The sequence below is a fragment of the Pteropus medius genome, unplaced genomic scaffold (assembly GCF_902729225.1).
Source record: "Pteropus medius unplaced genomic scaffold, Ma_sr-lr_union100, whole genome shotgun sequence".
In the NCBI taxonomy this organism is placed as follows: domain Eukaryota; kingdom Metazoa; phylum Chordata; class Mammalia; order Chiroptera; family Pteropodidae; genus Pteropus; species Pteropus medius.
The window spans coordinates 34,920-58,834 of record NW_024351568.1 but is presented as its reverse complement, the minus strand read 5'-3'; the positions used below and the strand labels follow the sequence as shown (position 1 = coordinate 58,834).

General features: G+C 38.1%; 1 protein-coding gene and 1 long non-coding RNA gene across 3 annotated transcripts in view; one reads left to right on the top strand and one right to left on the bottom strand.

The window, feature by feature from the left end:
- The window catches only part of LOC120587046 (uncharacterized), a 33,706-nt gene extending 24,887 nt beyond the window's left edge, over nucleotides 1-8,819 (bottom strand). The window contains exons 1-3 of one of the 2 annotated variants that reach the window (XR_005648856.1): nucleotides 8,633-8,819; nucleotides 7,663-7,832; nucleotides 5,304-5,612 (exon numbers count right to left, since the gene is read on the bottom strand). This is a non-coding gene — a long non-coding RNA (uncharacterized LOC120587046). Of the gene's footprint in view, nucleotides 1-5,303; nucleotides 5,613-7,662; nucleotides 7,833-8,632 lie in introns of those variants that run through there. The other variant, XR_005648857.1, reaches the window with a different exon arrangement.
- Nucleotides 8,820-8,910: 91 nt separating this feature from the next.
- ZNF260 (zinc finger protein 260) lies at nucleotides 8,911-22,442 on the top strand. Its single transcript, XM_039843653.1, has 3 exons — nucleotides 8,911-9,296; nucleotides 12,135-12,345; nucleotides 16,538-22,442. Exon 3 carries the CDS (start codon nucleotides 16,934-16,936, stop codon nucleotides 18,221-18,223), a length of 1,290 nt encoding a protein of 429 aa, XP_039699587.1. The 5' UTR covers nucleotides 8,911-9,296; nucleotides 12,135-12,345; nucleotides 16,538-16,933; the 3' UTR covers nucleotides 18,224-22,442.
- The last annotated feature ends 1,473 nt before the right edge of the window (nucleotides 22,443-23,915 follow it).

Genomic DNA, 23,915 nt, shown 5'->3' with positions numbered 1-23,915 from the left:
AAAGAACAAGGCCAGAGGTATCACTCGGCCTGACTTCAAATTATACTACAAAGTAAGGATAATCTAAACAGCATGGTTTTAGCAGAAAAACAGACACACAGTCCAATGTAACAGAACTGAGAGTTCACAAATGAACCCAGATATATATGGGCAACTAATTTTTGACAAAGGAGCCAAAAACATACAATGGAGAAAGAAAAGCCTCTTCAATAGATGGTGCTGGAAAACTGGAAAGCTATATGCAAAGGAATTAAACTATACTGCTCTCTGTCACCATACACCAAAATTAACTCGAAATGGATCAAAGACCTAAATATAAGACCTGAAGCAATAAACTTCATAGAAAAAAACATAGATACTAAACTCGTGGACCCTAGATTTAGAGAGGATTTTATGAATTTGACCTCAAAGGCAAGGGAAGTTAAAGCAAAAATAAGTGAATGAGATTGCATCAAACTAAAAAGCTTCTGCACAGTAAAAGAAACCATCGACAAAACAAAGAGGCAACCAACTGAATAAGAGAAGATATTTGCAAACAATGCCTCTGAGAAGGGCCTAAATCTAAAACACACAAAGAACTCATACAACTCAACAATAAAAGACGAATAATCCAATTAAAAATGGGCAGAGGACGTGAACAGACACTTCTTCCAAGAAGACACACAAATGGCCAAGAGACATATAAAAAGATGCTCAGTTTCACTAGCTATTAGGGAAATGTAAATCAAAACCACAACCAGAGCTCCTTGCACCTGTTAGAATGGCTGTCATCAACAGGACAAGTAATAACAAGTGTTGGAGAGATTGTGGGCAAAAAGGAGCCCTCATACACTGCTAGTGGGAATGTAAATTGGTACAGTCACTATGAAAAACAATATAGAGGTTCCTCAAAAATGAAGAATAGAATTACCATGTCACCCAGCAATCCCACTTTTGGGTATCTACCTAAAAAATTTGAAAATATTTATCTGTAAAGATCTATACATCCTGATGTTCATCGCAGCATTATTCGAGGTGGCCAAGACATGGAAACAACTGAAGTGGCCTTCGATGGATGATGAGACAAATGAAATATGGTGCATATACACAATGGAATACCACTCAGCCACAAGAAGAGATAAAATACTGCCATTTGCGACAACATGAATGGAGCTTGAGATCATCATGCTAAGCAAAATAAAGAAAGATGAGAACCATATGATTTCACTCATATGTGGAGTAAAAAACTGAAAGCAACAACAGTTTAGTGGTTACCAGAGGGAGGAGGAGAGGGTGGTAGATAAGGGTAAAGGGGAGTCGAGCATATGGTGACAAAAAGAAAGTCAACTTTTGGTGGTAAACACACAATGCAATATACATATAATGTATTCCTGAACTGTACACTTGAAGCCTATATAATTTCATTAACCTATGTCACCACAATAAATTTAATTTGAAAAAACGAAACTGTTTCTATGGAAAAGCAAATGACCCAGAAGAGTCAACCCAATACTGAAAAAGAATATGTTGGAAAAATAACCACTATCCAACTTCAGATTTACTATAAATCTACAATAATCAAGACAGTATGTATTAGCAAATAATAGATAGTTCAATGGAATGAACTAGAGTGCTCAAGAATAGATTCACACGAATAGAGCAAACTGATCTCTGACAACAAAGCCAAGAATTTAATGGAGAAAGAGGCCATTCATTAAATGCTGCTGGAACAACTGAACGTCCACATTAAAAAAATGAATCTAGACACAGGCTTTAAATATTTCAAAAATTCAAAATTCATCATAGATCCAAACGTACAATGAAAAACTAAAAACCTTCTAGAAGATAACAGGATAAAATGTAGGTGACTTTGGGACTGGCAATAATTTTTTTAGAAACACCAAAAAACATGATCCATGAAAGATACAACTTGATAAATTAGACTTCGTTAAAATTTTAAAATTTTGCTGTTCAAAGACACTTTTAAGAGAATAAAAAGACTAGGCACAGACCGAGAGAAAAGATTCTCAAAACACACATGTTATAAATGCATTCAAAATGTGCAAAGAACTCTTAAAACTTAACAGTAAAAACTAACAATCCAATTCATTAAAACATGAACAGATACCCCGCAAAAGAAGATATACAAATAGCAAATAAGCATATGTAAAGATGTTTAACATCATACGACCTTAGGCAATTGTAAATTAAAATAATGAGATACCACTATATACCTATTTGAATGAGTCAAAGCCAAAATGCTGACAAACCAAATGCTGGTAAGGATGTGGAGGAACAGTAACTCTTATTCACTACTAGTGGGAATGCAAAATGCAACAAGTACTTTGGAAGACAGCAGTTTTTTACAAAGTTAAACATGGTCTTAACATGGGATCTAACAGTTTTTCTTCGACGCATTCACCCGAAGAAGTAGAAAACTTACATCCCCCAAAATTCACTCTTGAATGTTTGCAGCATATTTACTCTTAATTACCCAAATTGGAAGCAACCGAGAAGTCCTTAAAATGTGAATGGATAAACAAACTTCTGTACATCTATACAATGGATTATTATTCAGTGACTTAAATAAATGAATCATTAAGCCATAAAACACATAGAGGACCCTTAAATGCATATTTCTTAATGAAATAAGTGCCTTTTTGTTTTATGTATTTATGATTATTTGATGCCTGGGGCCTTCCTGACCCTGGAGAAAATGTGCCTCTCAGGACAGCCAATTCCTAGAGATAGCACAGGCAGACCTCATAAGATATTTTCAGTTCCAGACCACCACAATAACGCGAATATCACAATAAAGCAAGTCACATACATTTTTTGGTTTCCAAGTGCATATAAAGTTATGTTTACACCATACTATAAACATAGGCTAGTATACAATAACTATATCTAAGAAAACAATGCACAGATCTTTATTTAAAATACATTATTACTCAAAATTAAATGTTAGCCCTCATCTGAGCCTTCAGTGAGCCATAATCTTTTTTTCTGTGGAGAGTCTTACCTCCTTGATGGCTTCTGACTGATCGTGGTGGCAGCTGCCAAAGGTTAGGTGGCTTGGCAATTTCTTAAAATAAGAAAACAATGATGTTTACTGCATCGATTGATTCCTTCCTTCAGGAATGATTTTCTCTGAAGCATCTGATGCTGCTTGATAGCATTTTACCCATAGTAAAACTTCTCAAAATTGGAGTCAACCCTTTCAAACCCTTCTGCTGCATTATTGACTAAGTTTATGTCATATTCTAAATCCTTTGATGTCATTTCAGAAATCTTCAGAGCATCTTCACCAAGAGTAGCTTCCATCCTAAGAAACTATTTTCTTAGTTCATTCATAAGACAGCAACTCTTCCTTCGTTAGTTTAATTATGAGATCACAGCCATTGAGTCACCTCTACAGGCTCCACCTCTAATTTTTCTGCTATTCGACCACATCCGCAGTTACTTCCTCCACTGGAGTCTTGAACCCCTCAAAGTCATCCAAGTTGGAATCAAATAGACTTCTTCCACTCTCTTGTTAATATTGATATTGTGACTTTCCCCCAATCATAAATGTTCTTAATCAATTTATTTTTCCAAGATCCATCCATAGGACTCACTCTCTATGTCAGTTATAAGCTCACAAAATGTTTGTTTTTAAAGACTCAAAAGACAAAATCACCCTTGATCTATGGGCTGCGTAATGGATGTGTGTTAGCGGACATGAAAACATTAATTTATATATCCCCATCAGAGCTCTTGGGTGACTGGGTGAATTATCACTGAGCAGTCATATTTTGAAAGAAACCTGAGCTGTAGGTCTCAAGAGTAGGCTTAAAATATTCAGTAAACAGTGCTGTAAACAGATGTACTGTCATCCAGGTTTTGTTGTTTCATAGATTTTAGTAGAAGGTTTAAGGGCTCTAGGACTTTCAGAATAGTAGATGAGAACTGACTTCACCTTACAGTCACCAGCTGCATTAGTCCTTAGCGGGAGAGTCAGCCTGTCTTTGAAGCTTTGAAGCCAGGCAACAACTTCTCATCTTTAGCTATGAAAGTCCTAGATGGCATCTTCTTTCAACAGAGGGCTGTTTCAGCTACATTGAAAATCTCTCATTTAGTGTAGCCACCTTCATTCGTGATCTGGGCTAGATCTTCTGGATAACTTGCACAGCTTCTACATCAGCACTTGCTGCTTCACCTTGCACTTTTATATTATGGAGATGGTTTCTTTCCTTAAACCTCATGAATCAAACTCTGACTTTTCTTATGCAGCTTCTTCATCTTTCAGCCTTCATAGATTTGAAGAAAGTTAGGGCTTCTCTTTGGATGAGGCTTTGGCTTAAGGGAAAGTTATGGTTGGTTTGATCTTCTATCCAATCACTAAAAGGTTTTTCCATATGAGCAATAAGGATGTTTTGCTTTCTTACAATTTGTGTGTTCAATGGAGTAGCACTTTTAATTTTCTTTGCAGTCACAACTCGGCTGTTTGGTGCAACAGGCTTAGCTTTCAGCCTACCTTGGCTTTTGACATGCCATCCTCACTGAGCTAAATCATTTCGTAATCTAAGCTTTTGATTTAAAATGGGAGATATGTAACTCTTCCTTTCCCGGAACATTTAGAGCCCATTGTAGGGTTGTTAATTGGCCTAATTTCAAGATTCTTGTGTCTCAGGTAATAGGGAGGACCAAGGAGAGGGGGAGAGAGGAAAACAGGCAGTTGGCGGAGCACTCAGAACACACACAACATTTACTGTTAAGTTCATCAACGTATGTGGTGCTGGTTTGTGGCACCCCAAAACAATGACAATAGTACCATCAAAATCACTGATCACAAATCATTATAACAAATATAAAAATAATTAAAAGTTTAAAATATTGCAGGAATTACCAAAGTGTGAACCACGAAGTGAGCAAATGCTGCTGGGAAAATTTATGCCAACAGACTTGCTCCACACAGGGTTGCCACAGATCTTCAATTTGTCATAAACACAATATCTGCGAAGCACAATAAAGTGAAACCATTCAACAAAGTATGCCTGTAAACGACTCACCTGTGAGCAGGCTATTCACATGCAAACTAGCCAACGGGAACTTGTGCTTCAACAACTTCCATTACCAGGCTCTTACATTCAGGGCCACTATTCCCCTGCTCAAGTCACCTCCGGGCCATCTACAACTAGGGACAGCTTTAGGCCCCACAGCGCTGTGAAATTGTTCAAACGAACCAATCCTAAGCCTGCTTACCTTACCCTACCCATTCCTTCTTGCCAAAAGCACACTGAAGTCGTTGTGGGATTCTTGACAGAAAGACGGGACACTGAAGCTGTGAGCAGGAAGCAGCGTTTATTGATGCCGACACCGGCTCAGCGGATTCACATCCAAGGGCTGAGCCCCGACTGTAACAGGGCGGGCAGATTTATATAGTCTCGTATTACTGCATATACACACAGCTACAGAAAGTCCACATCAGGAAGGAGAACACTGATTGGCTGCCAAGCTATAAGGAAACTGGCTTAACCTTTTCAGCAGGTGTCCCAACTGCCATGTCAGCCGCAGATTCCTGGGGACGGGAGTCAGTCAGGAACTAACTTATTCGAGCAGGAAATGGCAGGAAATGGTCAGGCAGGGTCAGGCTGCCACAGAGTAATTTATCAAAAACGATAAAATTAATATAAAAGCTACAAATGTATACAGGTTTTCTTTTGTTCTCATAGCTTTTTAGAAGACATACATTTATATAAAGTAAAAATTACAACAAATTTTGTCGAAACACTTATAGATGTGATGTAAATAACACATTACCACAAATGGAGGTGATAAGGAATAGGATTATGTAGGAGTAACATTTCTGTATCTCACAGGAATCTAGTATAAACCAAAAGCTGTTTCTGATAAGTTAGGATGCATATGTTAAGACCAGGATCAACCAGTAAAATATTTGCAATTCATATGTCTGATAAGGGATCAATATCCAAAATATATAAAGAAGTTATATAACTCGATAGCAAAAAAAAAAAAAAATCTGCTTTAAAAATTGGACAGAGGATCTGAATAGACATCTCTCCAAAGACATACAAATGGCCAACAGGGACATGAAAATATGCTTAACATTACAAATCATTAGAGAAACGCAAATTAAAACCATGAAGAGATATCACCTCACATCTGTTAGAATAGCAATATTAAAATGATAAGAAATAACAAGTGTTGGTGAGGATACAGAGAAAAGGGAGCCCTTGTGCACTGTTGGTGGGAATGTAAATGTGTGCAGCCACTTTGTCCATGACGCAGCCATGGAAAAGAGTGTAGAACTTCCTCAAAAAAATTAAAAATAGAACTACCATGTGATCCGGCAATTACACTTCTGGATACCTACTGAAGGAAACGATATCTATCTCAAAAAGATATCTGCACTCCATGTTCATTCCAGCATTATTTACAAATCCAAGACATGTTTAACTTAGGTTATTTCCATGTCTTGGCTTAAAAAAGAAATTGATATATATATATATGTACGAATATTTTCAGGCATAAGAAGGAAATTTTGCCATTTGTGACAACAGGGATGGACCTTGAAGGCATTATGCTAAGTGAAATAAGTCAGAGGAAAAAAATATGTTGTAAATCTCACTGATATCTGGAATCTTAATAATCTGAACCCATAGATACAGAGAACATGTTGCTCATTGCCGGAGGTGGGAGCCAGAGGCATAGGCAAAATGGGTGCAGATAGTCAAAAAGTACAAATTTCCAGTCATAAGAAAAATAAGTCCTAGGAGTGTAATGTACAGCCTGATGACTACCACACTGTATATGTGAAAGCACCTGAGAGTAGATCTTAAAAGTTCCTCGATAAAAGCAAAAAAAAAAAACCCTGTAACTGTGCAGGGGTGGATGTTAACTAAACTTAGAAGGGAATATAGTACTATCGATATTATAAAGGTGGCATTTCTAATCAGTGGCACAAATACGGATTATTTGTTCTACAGATTTGCTCATGTTTTGCCATAGCTTATATGTCCCAAATTGCAACTCTTTGCTATTCCTGAATAAACCCATTTTTGCTGGTAAAATAACTGTTTTAAGGTCAACAGAACATATGCAAATTAAAATCCTCAATTTCGAATGAACATAATAGTGTAAATTCTCATAGCCTTCCTTTCTGAGAAAATACATGTTTATAAGATGGCTGCTCCACATGCAGCACCACAGCCACAGTCCAGGCAGGAAGGGGAAAGGAAGAGGGCCTGAAGAACTCATGCCCATTGAGCGTGCCCTGCCTCCACCTCATACCTGTCTGGAACTGTCTGAAAAGCCCAATCTAACAACTTTTGTTTACAGATATAAGGGAAGCTAGAACATGTAGGGTTTTTGTTTGTCTGTCTTTATTTAAGCTGAGCACAGTTCTTCAAACAAAATGAGAATTTTTATAGCAAGAAAGAATGGATATTGGGTTGGTCGCACATGACAAAACAACTAATAGTATCTAATATTAAAAATATTCTCAAAGATCATTCAATTATGTGGGAAGTTATAGTATCACCTACATGAAAATATAAAATATGTAAGTATACGTGTACACACATGTGCATATGTATCTACATGTTTACATTTGTGTATATAGGTAAAACCAAAATATTCTGCACACAAGAAAACCTGAATCATTTGCTATATTTTACTTACTTTTTAAACAGTCTTGAGGTGGCCTCTTCTGTGTTCCCAGCTGTAGGACTTCTGTTCGGCCAGACTTCAGGTAACTCCCAATGATGGCTCTTCCGTAGTTTAGTGGTAATTTTGATGTGGTGAGAGAGGCGAGCACAGCGTATACCTACTCCTCAATCTTGACCAGAAGCCTGAAGCCATAAGAAATATGAGTATGGTAAATTAGGCTTCTGGATATTTCCAAAGAGAAATAGTAGGTTCTAGGTTATTCGATGGGTCTTTGTTAGGTGTTGCCGAGAAAGAAAGAAAAAGAATCACATCCTGAGAAAATAAAGTAGTTCCAGAACAAAGAGAAAGTACCAGTGCACCTTAAACATGACTTTTTGATGTCACAACCATTTTTTCCTCTTCCCCCGGAGAGCTAATTCGGAGAAGGATAGAGATAGCGGGGGAGACAAGGAATCTTTCTGGGGCCCAGATGACAAGGTCATCCTGCTCGGGTTTCCCCTCCGTCACAGAAGGGCTACAGAGGAGAATGGGGCTTCTACGTCAAGCTCAGTGTCACAGAGAGGAGTCAGGGTCTTTACTGTCTAGGGGCAGAGCCCTCTCCTCCTTCAACATATGACTATGTGACGGTCACTGGACACAAACTGGACAGTCACAGTCACACACACACACACACACACACACACACACACACACACACACACACACACACACTGCGTGCAGGCACACGCCCGCCACTAGACACAAACACCGTCAGTCACAAACCCGCTCCCTCCCCTCCCCACACAGTGGCTGCTGTCAAAATCCCCACAGGGCCTCGGTGACAGAACAGCCACAAAGCTCCCTACACGTGCACAGAAACAGGAGTACACGGTCGCAATCACACACCCGCCACAGGGACACGGTCACGGGTAATCCGCAGGCGCGCACACCCGCACACACGGTCCAACGGTAACGGTCATACTACAGGGATTCACGGCCGCACCTGCAGAACGCTCCTCACGCCCGCACACACGGGACCAGACGCTGTCACCCTGACACACAAGGCTCTGGACTTTCCACTTTCGGTCTCCCCGGGTCGGGTCCGCGGCCGGAGGGAACCACTCGGGCACCGCGCCCGCAGCGGACGCGGCCCGAGTCGAATCACCGCGTCCCGGCGCGGCGGCGCGGCGGCGCGGCAGGCGCAGCGCCCTCTGGGAAATGTAGTTCGCGCGGCGCTCGCGCCCGACTAGGAGGCGCTGGATCCGCCGGGCGCTCCGGGCCCGCCGCGCTGTGGCTCCCAGTCGGCGTCGGCCGGGCGTGCTGCAACCGAGCTTCTCCGCCCGAGCACACCACTCACTGCCCCTGCCCAGCGGCAGCCTCGCCCCGACGTCAGCCGAGAGCCGGCCGCGGCCTCCTCACGCTGCCTCCCCCCAGGAGACAGCGCCGCGAAGCCCGGCGGAGGCGGGAGCGCGCGGAAAGCCGACCCGGCCACCGAACTGCTGGGCCTCGCGGTCCACCGTTGTCGGAACAGTGCCAGCTGACTCCCTCCGGTCCCGATCTCCGGCGTGGGGGCCCCGGAAGTGCGCCCCAGCCCCGGGAGGGCGCCCCGGCCCGGGCAGTGCGCAGGCGCACACGGTGCTGCTCGCCATCGCGGTCTTTGTTTGCTGGTGAGTGTGGGGTCGGCTCCTCCGGGCGCGGGTCCGGCCTTGGGGCCCGGGTTTCTGGGCTCAGTACCGGGTCCGGGAAGCGGCAGGGGAGGAATCGCCGGTGACGTGTTGGGTTCGAAGCCGCTGTGGAGGGGCAGGGTTACACGAAGAAACCGGAGTGGGTCGCGGCTGGGGGACGGGAGGGTAACAGGGTGAGTGTAACAGCCTGCGCGAAAAACCGCGTGGTTCCAAGGTTGTGAGGATGAATGGCGTTGTGAGCATGGATGGCGTTGTGAGCACTGTGGGGCAGCAACTTCTAAACCTCACCTTTCTCGTTTCTGAAATAATGATGATACCTATGCACCTTCCTGGAACATTCATTTCTCTGAAAGCCAAAGGAAGACGGCTAAGCAATCGAGCGATAATTTTTAAAGCGATTTTTACATAAAAGCGGAGTCGTATAGAAAATAAAATCAGTAAATTTTGGGGTGGGGGGATTTCCGAAAAACTTTTTATTGGGGGCCCCGTAGGGATTGACTTTAATTAAGTCTTTGGAGGAACTTGGGTGAGGCTGTTTTGAGAAGCCCCGGACCCAGGAGTAGCTTTAAGAGGTAATTTACACTACTACAGGACAACATAATTGAGAAGCAAGTTGTCCTGTCTTTGGTGCAGCGAGATCAGGTAACCAATTGAAAACTGTCTAGTTTGTAAATGAGCGTGATTCCCGATTTGACCAGGTTTTCCCCAAACCAAATGGCCTTTGTAAATATAGTTTAACAAATTTTCTTCTATCTACAAAGACACTTACTTCCAGCATTATCACACAACATATTTTTCAATAAAATGAAAAAAGTACCGCGGTACAAAAATTTATATACAAAAATAATAGCTTTGATATATAAAAAATAATCAGTAATAGTTATAGAGAAGATGGTACTTGGAGCAGCAAATCAGATAAAACACCTAGGGATAAAGAAATGTGTAAAAGCTATATTAACATTGTTTTTAAATGTTAATGAAGGACCCAAAAGAAGACTTTAGCAAATGGAAGTATATGTCATCTTTTAGATAGATTTTAAAAGTCTGCAAGGTATTTTGTTACCTGAAGAAAGCAAGGTACACAGGGTTTGGTGTAAAATATGGGTATTTTGAGTAAATGGAGATAAGAATGTATATTTGTAGTTCCATGGAGAAACTTGAAATTTACACAGAAACAGTTGTCAGGGGACAGAGGATGCAGCAGCTAGGGCAGGGGTGAGAATCACATTTTTTGCTTGCCTGTTTTGTACATTTTCATTTTTTAACTGGGGTGGAGGAATTAGATTTCGGTGTCCGCTTCATTGCTTTTCACATGTTTATCACTGCCTCATTTTTGAATGTTTCCTTGACTTCCCTGATACTACTCATTTTTATAATTCCAGTCAAAACCAAGGAGCCACCCCCCTCCCACGTACACACAACTCCATTAGTGACTTATATTTCTCTTTGTCCTTCAGCTCTTAGTATTAGTAAGTTTCTGACTTCGATTGTCTTTTTTTGCCTCTAAGAACTCTAAGAGTAACAGCATTCTACTGTGGGTTCAGTTGACACAAAAGAATAACCAGTGTCCATTCCTATTTGAGGCTTGTCCTGAGCTCCTCATCCACCTATCTGACTGTCTAATGGACAGATCCACCTGGAGGTTGCACAGGAACTTCAAACTGTTTCTGTTTAAAATGTCATTCTGATACCATCTTCCTACAGTTTGCCTCCATTCATTGCCTCTTTTGTATTACCTGTTTCATCAATTCATAATACTGTCCGGCCAGATTCTAAGCCTCATATCTGAGTAATGGAAGAGCTTCTGAGTAAGTCTGATCCTTTGTCACGCCCCATTAAAAATTGGAGACTATGGTCTCATCATTACATTTAATGAATGATAAAGAGATGTGCTTGCTAAGTCCATGAATGACCATGTAATTATAGGCCACTTAAAATATTTCATTTCTCTTAGAGTTTCATAACCTAGGTAAAATATTAGGCTTCTAAAAATTTAAAGAACTCTGAGCCTTGAATAATACTGGAATAACTTCCTTTACATTTTATCCATATCACTCAGGGTTGGTGACTTTAAATTTATGAAAAAAGTGTTGTTATGGGAGAAGATTATATTCAAAAGTGACTGTTCAATCAAGAGCAAGGCCACAAGTAACACCTGCGCAAAAGGACTCGCATGAGTTCTGATTCTGGAGAACTCTGGCAACTTAGTCACATAGTTTGTCTGTATAACCTAAATTCTGAAGAGAAATGTTTCCCATTGCTGAAATGTGTGCATTTAAATTGTATGATGTGTCGGAGCCAGCCGACGAAGTAATTGAGGGTACCTGAAAGGGGGAGCATGGACTGAGGAAAAGAAAGAAGACAGACAGAATTGCAGGAGGGATCACAGATTCAAGCTGTGTCCCCGAGTTTATTTAGAACACACCATTTATAGCATTACAATAAGAAAGACAGTAGTCAAGAGCCAAGGTTAGCCAGATTACTTATCTAGTAGAACAATGAGATTCTCACAACTCAGAACTCTCTGCTAAACTGTAGCAAGGAATTTGCAGTGATTGCTATGTGAACAGTTACCTCCCGGTTTTTCCCAGCGCTTTACATTGTTGCCAAGTACACAAATATCAACTTCTTACATTGTTGCCAAGTACACAAATATCCTTGTTCCTTGTTACACGCTTTCACATGTCCATAACTGACTCCCCACAATGATGGATTTGGCCTGAGGCGCAAAGTACAAATACTCTTCCGTGCGCTCACATGGATGCACATACTTCAGCTTCTAAATCAAAGTGTCATCATTAACTTTATTCTGTTTCACAGGCCAACTTCCTTGCGCATCCCTAGGAGCCGCCCTTTCCTTATCCGTTAAAACTTCTGCCAGTCCTAAAGGCTCAGCCTGAATTCTGGAATGTTGCTTTGATCCTCAATAGTAACTTCCAAGTCCCTTGCCACTATTTAGACGTTTAAAGCTGCCAGTTCAAAGAAGAGCAATGGATGATTGAGGAAAAAGTGTAAAGAACGTGGTCTTCAGGTGAGTAATTAAGAAACTAGCATGTATGAATGGGCTAGACTTATTACAGTTATTCAGTGAGTTTGTTCAAGCCAATACATTTTGAAATTTACAAATGAAAGATATTTATTTTCCTAATTTTTTTTTTGTCATAGTATTTTGTTTGTCTCTCTTCTACTTTGTGGAATATTTGAGGTTTCATAGGACTATTTATTATATGGGCAGATTTTGAGACTGTTCTTTGAGCATTTAAAAAGATGGTTTACTATCTGTTTTCAAAATACAGAATAAACTGATTAGCTGTTATAGGCTAGTACATATTTTTATTTTCCTATTTTTCATACACGTTTTATGGATTTTATCTCACAGCTTGAGAGAGGTAGTTTTCTCCATTACTAATGTGTTTTTGTATCTTGGATTTCTATAGTTTATATACTCATGATTATCTTTATTTTTATTCTATATTTTCAGCATTTCTGATACATATTGTTTTAGATGCATATATGTGTGTGTGTGTGTGTGTATATGTATATGTATAGTTTAGGTGGGTTTTACTATGTAAGTATTAGACTTTAGCTAGAAATATTTTGTTTGTTTCTTTAATTAACTTTTAATTGAAGAAATGATTTAATATTTTCCACTGTCTACCTTCCCCCCCTCCCTGCTACCTGCATTTATTAACAGGAACAATATGGTTGGAATTGGTTCTCTTATTTAATATTATACATTTTGTTTTAACTTTCACCTCATCTTTTTTATCTATCACTGTAGAATCTTAATTGCTTTGTTTTTAGAATATGTCCTTTCTTCTGAAAATTTGGAAAGTTGGTGTTTTTCCCTTTCTCTTGGTTGCCTTTACATTCATAACTTTCTTAGTCTCCGTCCCTGATTTCTTTAAACAATATCTATTTACTCTCCACCAGGGGTGATGTATATTTTATACATGAATATATTTTCAATCTCCCTCTCTCACCACATACTTGGTGACTATGATTATTATTATTCCAGTTTAATATAGGATTGGTTGTACCCTTCTTACCTTTCCCTCCGTATATATGAAATTTTTTGCATCTTTGCCATAGTTTGTACAGTGATCCATCCATCAAAGTCCCATCCATTGTTTAACCTTGAACTTCATTTTTATTAAAATGTCTGTAACTCCCGGCCTTCCAATCTCTGTACTTCCATCCCATATTGTAGCTCACAAGCAACTTGGATCCTAAGTTTATACACTCTTATCTTTGTATTTTTCACTTTGATGTCTAAGACATACATCTAAGCTCTCTGATGGAAAGGCCGGTGTCTTTCCCTTTTTTGCCTACAGTCTTCAGCACAAACAAGATAATTATTTAATAATTTGTAATTGTTGTAGAGCTTCAGTGTGGAAAGATTTACTTTTTCAGCTTTATTGAGGTTAATTTACACCCTCTTTAAGGATATTATTTGATACATTTTGGTAATTGTATACAGTCAGCCCTTCATATCTAGTTTCCACATCCAAGGATTCAACCAACCTTAGATTGAAAATATTTGGGAAAAAAAGTTACATTGCTGCTGATTTATACGATGTACAGGCACACCTCATTTTCTTTTGCTTCACTTTATCACACTTTGTCAATACTGCATTTTTTTTACAAATTGGAGGTTTGTGGCAACTCTGCACTGAGCAAGTTTATCAGCGTTATTTTTCCAACAGGTTCGGATAATAGTTAGCATTTTTTAACAATATGGAATTTTTTAACTTATGTACTTTTTTAACTTATGTACTTTTTTTTACACATAATGCTTTGCACACCTAGTAACTACAGCGTAGTTTAAACATAACTTTTACATGCAGCGGGAAACCAGACAAGTTGTGTGACTCACTTCATTGTGATATTCACTTTATTGTGTTGGTCTGGAACTGAACTTGCAGTATGTTCGAGGTATACCTGTAGTTAGGCTTATGATGGTTGCATCTGTATCGAGCACGTACAGACTTTTTCCTTGTCATTAGCCACTAAACAATTCAGTACAACATCTATTTACGTACCATTCACTTTGTATTAGGTATGATAAGTAATCTAGAAATGGTTTAAGATACATGGGAGAGTAAACCTAAACCTAACCCTAAATCTTAACCCTAATTCTAACCCTAACCCTAACCCTAAATCTAACCCTAATCCTGAAAACAAATAAAATAAATGAATAAATAAAATAGATGGGGAAATGTGCATAGGTTATATGCAAATACTATGTCATTTTATATAAGGGACTTGAGCTTCCATGGATTTTGGTATCTATGAGGGTAGGGGTGGAGCGAGGGGTGGTCTTGGAACCAGTCCCCCTTGCATACCCTCGTGACTCTAATCTGCTTTATGTCACTATAGCTTTGCCTTTTCTAGAATTTCATATAAATGTAGCCATATAGTACATCATTTTTTGCATTTAATTTCATTGACTTAGTTTTACATTTTGAGATTACTTCATGTTGAACATATTAATATTTTATTCCTTTTTATTGCTGATTAGTATACAACATGGACATAATTTGTCTATTCACCAGTTGATAGACATTTTTTTGGCTATTACAAATGATGTTATTATGAACATTCAAATCCTAGTTTATGTGTGAACATATATGTTCATTTTTCTTGAATAAATGCCTAGGAGTGAGATTGCTGGGTAGAATAGCAAATGTATATTTAACTTTTTCAAATTGTTTTCCAAGGGGACTACCATTTTTCATGTCCACCAATAATGTATGAGAATCACAGTTGCTTCAGGCTATCACACTTGGATTGGCAGTCCTTTTAACTAGCCATTTTAATGGGTATATCTTATTGAGGTTTTAATATGCATTTTCCTAATTACTAATTCAGATGAACTTCATTTAATATGCTTACTGGCCATTCCTATATCTTATTTTGTGAAATGTCTGTTCTAGTTTTTTGCCAAATTTAAAAACTAGATTATTTATCTTTTTATAATTGAGTTTGAAGATGACTCCAAATGTCAACGTATATAGGCGTTCTCAAAGTCTTCTCATATTTTCAGAAAAGAACCTTTCAGTTATTTGACACCTGGCAACCATCAGCATTTCTGGAGTCCAATGGTAGAAAGGGTTTGGGACCTTATTCTATATAGAAACTTTTCCTCATCCTCTTCTCAGTATGGTACTCTCATCTATTTTGCCTGTCATTACTAAAATTGGGGACACTACGTTATCTTTTATCTGGATAATAAATTCCTGTTTCCTTCCAGCTATGAGAGTTAGGCACATCAGCTGCTTTTTAAAATAAATTTATTTATGCCTCATCTCAGTTTCTGCAGTTACAGAGCTTATCTGTTGATAGCTATGTCACAAATTACCTTGCTTTTAGGTTTTATCCTCATCTGCTGGCTTTTTATGTAAGCCACTGAGTTCTGCTGTTAATTTATAGCCCTTTATTTGCTTTCCTTTCAAAACTTCTTGATACTTTTCATCTACTGATGTCTCTCCGACCTTTTCGTTTTTATGAGTATGTGCTCCCCTTCACCCTCTTACTTCCATTTTAATGTAGTAGAAGGAAGATGTAGAAATGAATACAGTCATGCGCTGCTTGATGATGGGGATACATTGTGAGAAATGTGTCAGGCAACTTCATCACTGTATGAAGACCATAGAATGTACTTACACAAACCTAGATGGTATAGCCTACCATCTAGATACTACAAACCTACGTTATATACATAACCTTGTGGGACCATCATCCTGTGTGTGGTCCATCACTGACCAAAATGTCATCATTCAGTGCATGGCTGTATCTTAATTAACCACACATGCTCTTTAACATCCTCTTTAATAATACTTGTATTCATTTTATTTTTTTATCCCTTCATCCTAGGCTCTCCCAATTTTATGTGTTTGTCCTTTCATCCTGTCACCTGCTCTTTGTTTTCTTTTATTCTACTAATTTATGAAATGTGCAAGCTTACATTTAAAAGCAATTAAAACTACATGCACCCGTGAATGTTATTTGCATCTGAGCTTTGTTTTATACTAGCAGAGTAGGTTTGAAATACAGTTTATTTTATAATAGAGTATCTTTGAATTTTTATTAATAGTGGAAAAATTCACAAGTATTAGTGATGATGATAACGTTAGCTACTTTATTGGATGTTTACTGCATGCTAGGTACTAAATATTTTAGTTATTAACTCTTCAATGATGATTTATTTATATTCTTTTTAGAAGAGGCCTGGGAAATTTATAAAGACACACGTTGAAAGACTTGTGAGTTAAGTCTCATCCTTCTCCATGAAAATACAGCTAAAGAAAAAGTCAGAAAACCTAGGAAACAGAAAAGCATTTCCTCTGATCACAGACATTGATTTTTAAGACTACACCTATACGTATGAGACTTAATTTAAGAGTTTGGAAAGTAGTTTATACTTAAATATGAGAGAAGCTAAGAAAGAACCATTAAGAATATAATGAGAATGCTGTGTTTCATCATGTTTTGTAATCATCTCATCTCAGGATAATCAATGTGAAAAATTTTCATCAAATTTAACTTCATTAGATACCTGAGAATTGATAGTGGAGAGAAACTATGTAAATTTAGTGAATGTGGAAAGGCTTTTATTTATGTCACATGTTAAGAGATACTCAAGAAGTCTTATCGGGGAAAATACCTGCTTGATAAGAATGTTGGAAAGCCTTCAGACTGAGTCAGATCTCCTTCAGCATGGTCAAATTGGTACTAGAGAGAAATGTGATGAATGTAACGAATGTGGAAAAACCTTTGGCCTGAAGCAGAACCTCACAGAGCATAAGCAAATGCATCCTGGAGAGAAATCACATGAATGTACTGAATGTGGTAAAGTATTCTCTCGAGTCTCATCCCTTACTCTACATTTGAGAAGTCATACAGGAAATAAACCATATAAATGTAGTAAGTGTGGAAAAGCCTTCAGCCAGAAGGGAAACTTCCTTTCTCATCAAAAACATCATCCTGAAGAGAAACCGTACGAATGTGGGAGAGCTTCTATTCAGATGCCATGCCTTATTAAACACCAGAGAAGTCACACTGGAAACAAACCGTACGTATGTAAAGAATGTGGGAAAGGCTTCAATGGCAAATCATATCTCACTGAGCATAAGAAGATTCATACAGGAGAGAAACCGTTTGAATGTAATCAGTGTGGAAGAGCCTTCAGCCAGAAGCAATACCTCATTAAACATCAGAATATTCATAGCGGAAAGAAACCCTTTAAATGTAATGAGTGTGGAAAAGCCTTTAGCCAGAAGGAAAACCTTATTATCCATCAAAGAATACATACTGGAGAGAAACCTTATGAGTGTAAAGGGTGTGGGAAAGCTTTTATTCAGAAATCAAGCCTCATTAGACATCAGAGAAGTCACACAGGAGAGAAACCCTATATATGTAAGGAATGTGGAAAAGCCTTTAGTGGCAAGTCAAATCTCACTGAGCATGAGAAAATTCATATTGGAGAGAAACCCTATAAATGTAATGAATGTGGAACAATCTTTAGGCAGAAACAATACCTCATTAAACATCACAATATTCATACAGGAGAGAAACCCTATGAATGTAATAAATGCGGAAAAGCCTTTTCTCGAATCACATCACTTATCGTACATGTGAGAATTCATACAGGTGATAAACCTTATGAATGTAAAATATGCGGGAAAGCCTTCTGTCAAAGCTCTTCTCTTACTGTGCATATGAGAAGCCATACGGGTGAGAAGCCGTATGGTTGTAACGAATGCGGGAAAGCTTTCTCTCAGTTCTCAACTCTTGCTCTACATATGAGAATTCATACTGGAGAAAAGCCTTATCAGTGTAGTGAATGTGGGAAAGCTTTCAGCCAGAAGTCACATCACATTAGACACCAGAGAATTCACACTCATTAAAGCTCTACAAATGCTCTCAATTTAGGGAAGCCTTCAACAGAATTCACACTTAATACTATTTCATAAAATTCATTTTATATAAAGTGACATGAATGTGGAAAATCCTTTAGCAACAACTCAAAACACTGAGATTTACACCCTTAGGATCCCCATAACAAATATTGTTAATGCTGTTTTGGAAGTATTTTCATTGAAGTAGGGATCCAGTCGTGGACACTAATCGACATGGTTCTGGAAGGCCTGCGTGATGCATTAAGATAAAGATTTGTAACTAAGGAAATTGTCATTTTTTTTTGTTATATGTTTTGCTATATGCATAATCAATTATTGGCTCTTGATTCAGTCATTAAAAAGAGATTGTAACAATATTGTATCCAGAAACATATGCATGCCTTTGGGAAGAATTGGTAATTGACAGAAGTGGCATCACAAGTTTGTAGGGAAATCATGGTCGAGTCAAAAATGGTCTCAGGGTAATTGAGTCTTCATATAGAAAAATAATAGATATTTGCTGTCACCATACATTAAAATATTTATCATGAAACTCAGTAACATTAAACACTAGAATGCAAAAAGCAAAACTTAGTAATACAAGAATTTTATAGAATGTTTTTTAAACCTTGGAGGAGGGGAAATCTAAACTAGATTCCAGAATACTCATTCTTGAATATATATACATATACTTAAGAAACATACATGTACCCAAGAAGTCATGTAATTTTATGTTCAATGCAGCATGAATTATATTAACAAAATAACATAAACAAATGTGTCTTGTAAAATGGTTAAGTAAAATATGACATCGTCACATGGTAGAATATTCTCTAGTAATTAAGTACAACAAATTTGTATTAACAGAAAGATCTAAAAAATAGTGAAGAAAAATGAAAATGATGAATATGTTATGATATCTGTGGAGATTTTAATTAAATCACCACTAACCAACGCCAATATTAAACACTAGTTATGGATGAACATTTTTATGTAAAACTCTGAAGAATGGATTGAGAGGATACATACTCAGTTCTCAAAAGTGGTTGCAGCTAGAAGGGAAATGGAATGCAGTGGAAGGGAAATGGAATGAAGCATGGTAGTTAAAGGATAATTCAGTTTTGTATCTAAATGTCTCATTAAAAAAGTAAAGATTCTAGGTAAACATAACCAAACATTAATTCTAGGTTGTGATACTATATGTGCTCATTTTATTTTTTGTGCCACTTTTAAACTTCTGAAAATTAAAAAAAGATGAGTAGGGGAGCTGTGCATAAAACATATGTTAAAATGGACACACATTCCTACTCATGCTAATATTTTATAGGAAATGTTTCTAAAGTCATATCTTTAAGATGTGAAATAACTTTTTAAATTGGGATGGTATCTTAACAGCTCCAACTATTTAAATTAACTCTTACATATCAAATCACTAATCTGTTATCAATTAGAAGTTACAGCAAGAAGTTTAGCATGATTTGCCAACAGATTGGGCAAATCACATATATTTAAGGATCATGTACAGAGCTGGTAGAGAGAATTTTTACCGAAACATCAGAGAACTTAATACCCCCAGTACTGTTATTAGAAATTAGACATTTTTTAAATAAGGAAACCACGCTACTCTTATTTTTTTTAAGGTGACACAGTAAAACATCCACTCTTGCATTTCAGCTTCAATTTTAATGTCAGACCAATATTTTGTCTATTCTGCCAGAGACAATCAATCCCTTCCCTCTTGTTTGTTTCTTTGGGGAGAAAGGATGCTGAAAAGAGATCTCAGTCCTAAACAGTATTTTATTTGAAGCAAATTTGGGGTAAGGGGAGATTTTTGAAAGGGATACTTGATCCTTTTTCACAATAACAATATAAAAAGCTGTTAGTGCTCTTTTTGAATTGATAAAAATGAGTATACAACATTTAAACTTCAGCTTGGTTTCAAATGTATGAATTTCTTTTAAATTCAAAATAACAAAATGCTAATATAACTATAGCACTGCCCTGCTTGTTGTTAGCATTTTCAAAAGTTAGTGTCGAGATAAGATGATAAATGCCAGCAGTTGGTTTTCTTATGTAATGTATCTAAATAACATACATGTATATCAACATGAATCTAAGTTGTATTTTCTTCCAGTTCTCATTAAACATTTATATTTAAGTGTTCTACCCTTGTGCTTGCACACCTTCGAAGTTCCCAGAACTATGAACTCTCAATTCAGACCAAACTAGGAAGTGTTAGGGCCCGGCGACGAGATTAATTATAATGGTCAGATAAAATAGGATGAGCAGTTGCTGCACAGTATTCTGTGATACTGTGTACTGTAAATTTATTCAGCCAATCCCCTACTGATTCAGCTTGTTGCTAGTTATTGCCACCATGGACATTACACTAAACATGCTTGTAATTGGCTCTTATATTTTAGGTGTTTTATTGCTGGGGGGTAGATTACAGGCAAGAGATGGCTAGACATATCAAAAGATATGTGCTATTTTAAAATTTTAATAGACGCCATCAGTGATTTAAAAAAAACCAAGTTTCCTCAAGCCCAACAACAGTATTATGCTACACAAATTCATGCTTGTCTGATGAGTATAAAATTCACCTGCTCCTAGGTTTGCTTCTTCGGAAATTTTGATATTGTTAGCCCATTTTGCTATAGGATTATCTATATTTTTGTCAGTTTTGAAGACCTCTTTGTATATTAGATATTAGGAATTTGTCTAATACTTCTTATAAAAGTGACATTTTAATTCTATATAATCAAATATGTATTAATTGTTTCTAAGCTTATGGATTAAGATATTTTTAACCTCTAGATTGCATATATTCTCGTTTTCTTGCAAGTTTTTTCAATATGTAAATAATCCATCTAGAATTTAATTTTTAATGTAACATAAAATCAGGTTCATTGTTCTTTTCTTCCAGACAGATTTCCATCGAACAAGCACAGTTCATTAAAATAATTCATCTGTTCAACAGCTAGTCACACAGCTGACATCAACAGCAATCACAGATTTGAACTGGGAAGCAAATAAACAGAATAGGCTTTAACGCTGCATTAGGTTCATTAGCACCTTTGTTCTGATTACAGGTTCATCAGACTGCCCTGCAACTGCCCAAATAAACATAGCTTCCAAGGCCTCAGCACTGTAGAGGAAAGAGGTCAGAATGGGTATGCTTCACCTAAGCGCTGGGAAACATTAATGTTCTCATCCGGGACATTTTAAAATAATCCACCCATGCGTTTGCATGGTATGCCATCCTTACCTGGGGCATACTCAGTCGTAAGACTAATATCCACTTAGGCACAGGGGACCACTTCCTTGGTTTCCCATGACTTATGATGCTTTATCACATAGGCTGTCAGTGTCTACATGCCAATTCATAGCTCTCCCCATTCAAATGAGGGATTTACAGAGACTACAAATGAGGGATTTACAATGTTATTCAAGAAAACTGATGGAAAGGTATATCTAAGGTAAATCTAAGACATAGGTCAGTGGGAAAGGCCTGTTCTTGATGCTTTACTGATAATCATACCACACCATTGAACCGAAACTGCCATGTCATCATTTACCCATATGGTTTTTTTTCTTCAACTGAAACCCCTTTGCATTTTCATTTATATCAAAACCTATTTCTGTATTGTTTCACTCATCTATTTTTCTGTTCCCATACTAATGTCATACTAATCGATAACATTAGTTTGACATTAGCCTTATATTTTGATACTGCGTAACAAGAGTAAGGTCCCTCTTGCTGTTTTCCAGTTTTATTGCCTAGTCTAAATTGATTTCATTTCTATATAAATGAAGTTTTCTCATGATGAAAATCCTTTGGTATTCTAATTGGGATTGCATTAAATTTATACATTTATTTCAGGAGAAGTAACATAATATTGATATTCGGCCCCCAAATATAGTATGCCTTTGCATTTATTCAAATTGTGATGTTTTAATCCCCTCAGAGTTCATCTGTTGAATCCCTAATTTCCAGTGTGATAGTATTTGGAGATGGGGCCTTGGGAATGAGGGTGGGACACTTATAGGAAGAGAGATCTCTCTCCATGTGTATGTAGCAAGGAAAGGCCACGTGAGCACACAATGGAAGGCAGCTATGTACAAGCTGGGGAGTAGACCTTATCAGGAACCAAGTCTGCCAGCATTTTGATCTTGGGACTTTGCAGCCTCCAGAACTGTGAGAAATAAATGTCTGTTGTTTCAGCCATCTAGTCTGTGGTGTTTTATTATAGTAGCCCAAGCTAAGACAATTCATTTCCTGCTTAATTCTACTGCAGTCAATTACATATGGGGTAAGTGTCTCAGATGCTTCCTGTGTGCTCCTAATAGATGGTAAGACAAAGACGCTTCATTGGGAGGCTATAATCCCAACTCTATCAACAAACTGTAATTTTGGAGAATTTATAAAACTTCCCTAAGCCCCAATTTCATTTTAAAATAAAAATTGTTGAAACAAGAAATATGTGACATATAATTCCTGGGAGTGACATCACCAAAATGTTGAATTAAAAAGCTCCAAGCAGTTGTTACCCCACAGAAACTGAATAAAACAAGTTTTCTGAACTAACAATGCAGTACCTCTGGAAAACAGTCAAATGTATATAGGAACAAGCAAGTGCTCAGTCAAGAAAAAATATCTTCAAAATATAAGTTTTGTAGCATTTTTTCCTCTTGTCCCACTCCTCCCCAGCATGGCAGTGACCTTGGTCTTGAGCAGGCACCAACCCAGTCCTCCTCCCCCTGCCCCCACCCCCCACGCCCAAGAGGCAGGCACACACACTGTGGCTGATCCCAGTAACAGGGGTGGAGATACAGAGGTATAGCAGCTGAGGCCTGGCAGCAGCCATTACTGAGAAAAGAACAAAGCCATAAATAAAGTAGCTGGCCTCTCCCAGCCCAGCCCAGCCCATCCTACCCAAAACCATCACAGCTGTGACACCTAGAACACCTTGGGTAATGCAGCACTGCTCACAGAGTCTGACTGCAAGGGGCAGTGCTGGGGTTTCACAGGCTTGGAATAATATCCCCCATCATCACATTCCCCCACAGGGGTGGTGCCCTGAGAGCACAGTGACCTGGTCACAGAGGAGATGCTCACCTCCCCATGGAATAAAGGGCATTTCCCACCACCCCACAGAGATCTGAGTAGCCTGATCATTGTAAGAGAAAATGAAATCTTGCATGTCAGTGTCACCTACTGGGAAATAAAAGACCTCTATATATCCTGCTGAATAGAGAAGTCTTAAACACTTTTACAAGAAAAGCAGAGAGTTCCAATCAAGATGGCAGAGAAAAGACAATAACCTATAAGGGAAATCCCATCAGATTATCATTGGACTATTTAGCAGAAACCCTACAAGACAGGAGACAGTGGAATCAAACATTCAAACTATTGAAAGAGAGAAATCACCAGCCAAGAATAATATATCCAGCAAAGTTCTTTAGATATGAAGGAGAAATAAACACTTTTCCAAACATACAGAAGCTAAGGGAATTTTCCACCACAAGGCCTGCCCTACACAGCTTTTCATCTCAGAACACCAGAATATTCTTTAGTGCACATGAAACATTCTTAAGCATGGACCATATCTCAGGGGCAAACAACTAGCCTCAACAAACTTAAGAAAACAAATCACACCGAGCATATTCTCTGACTACAATACTCTGAAATTGGAAGTCA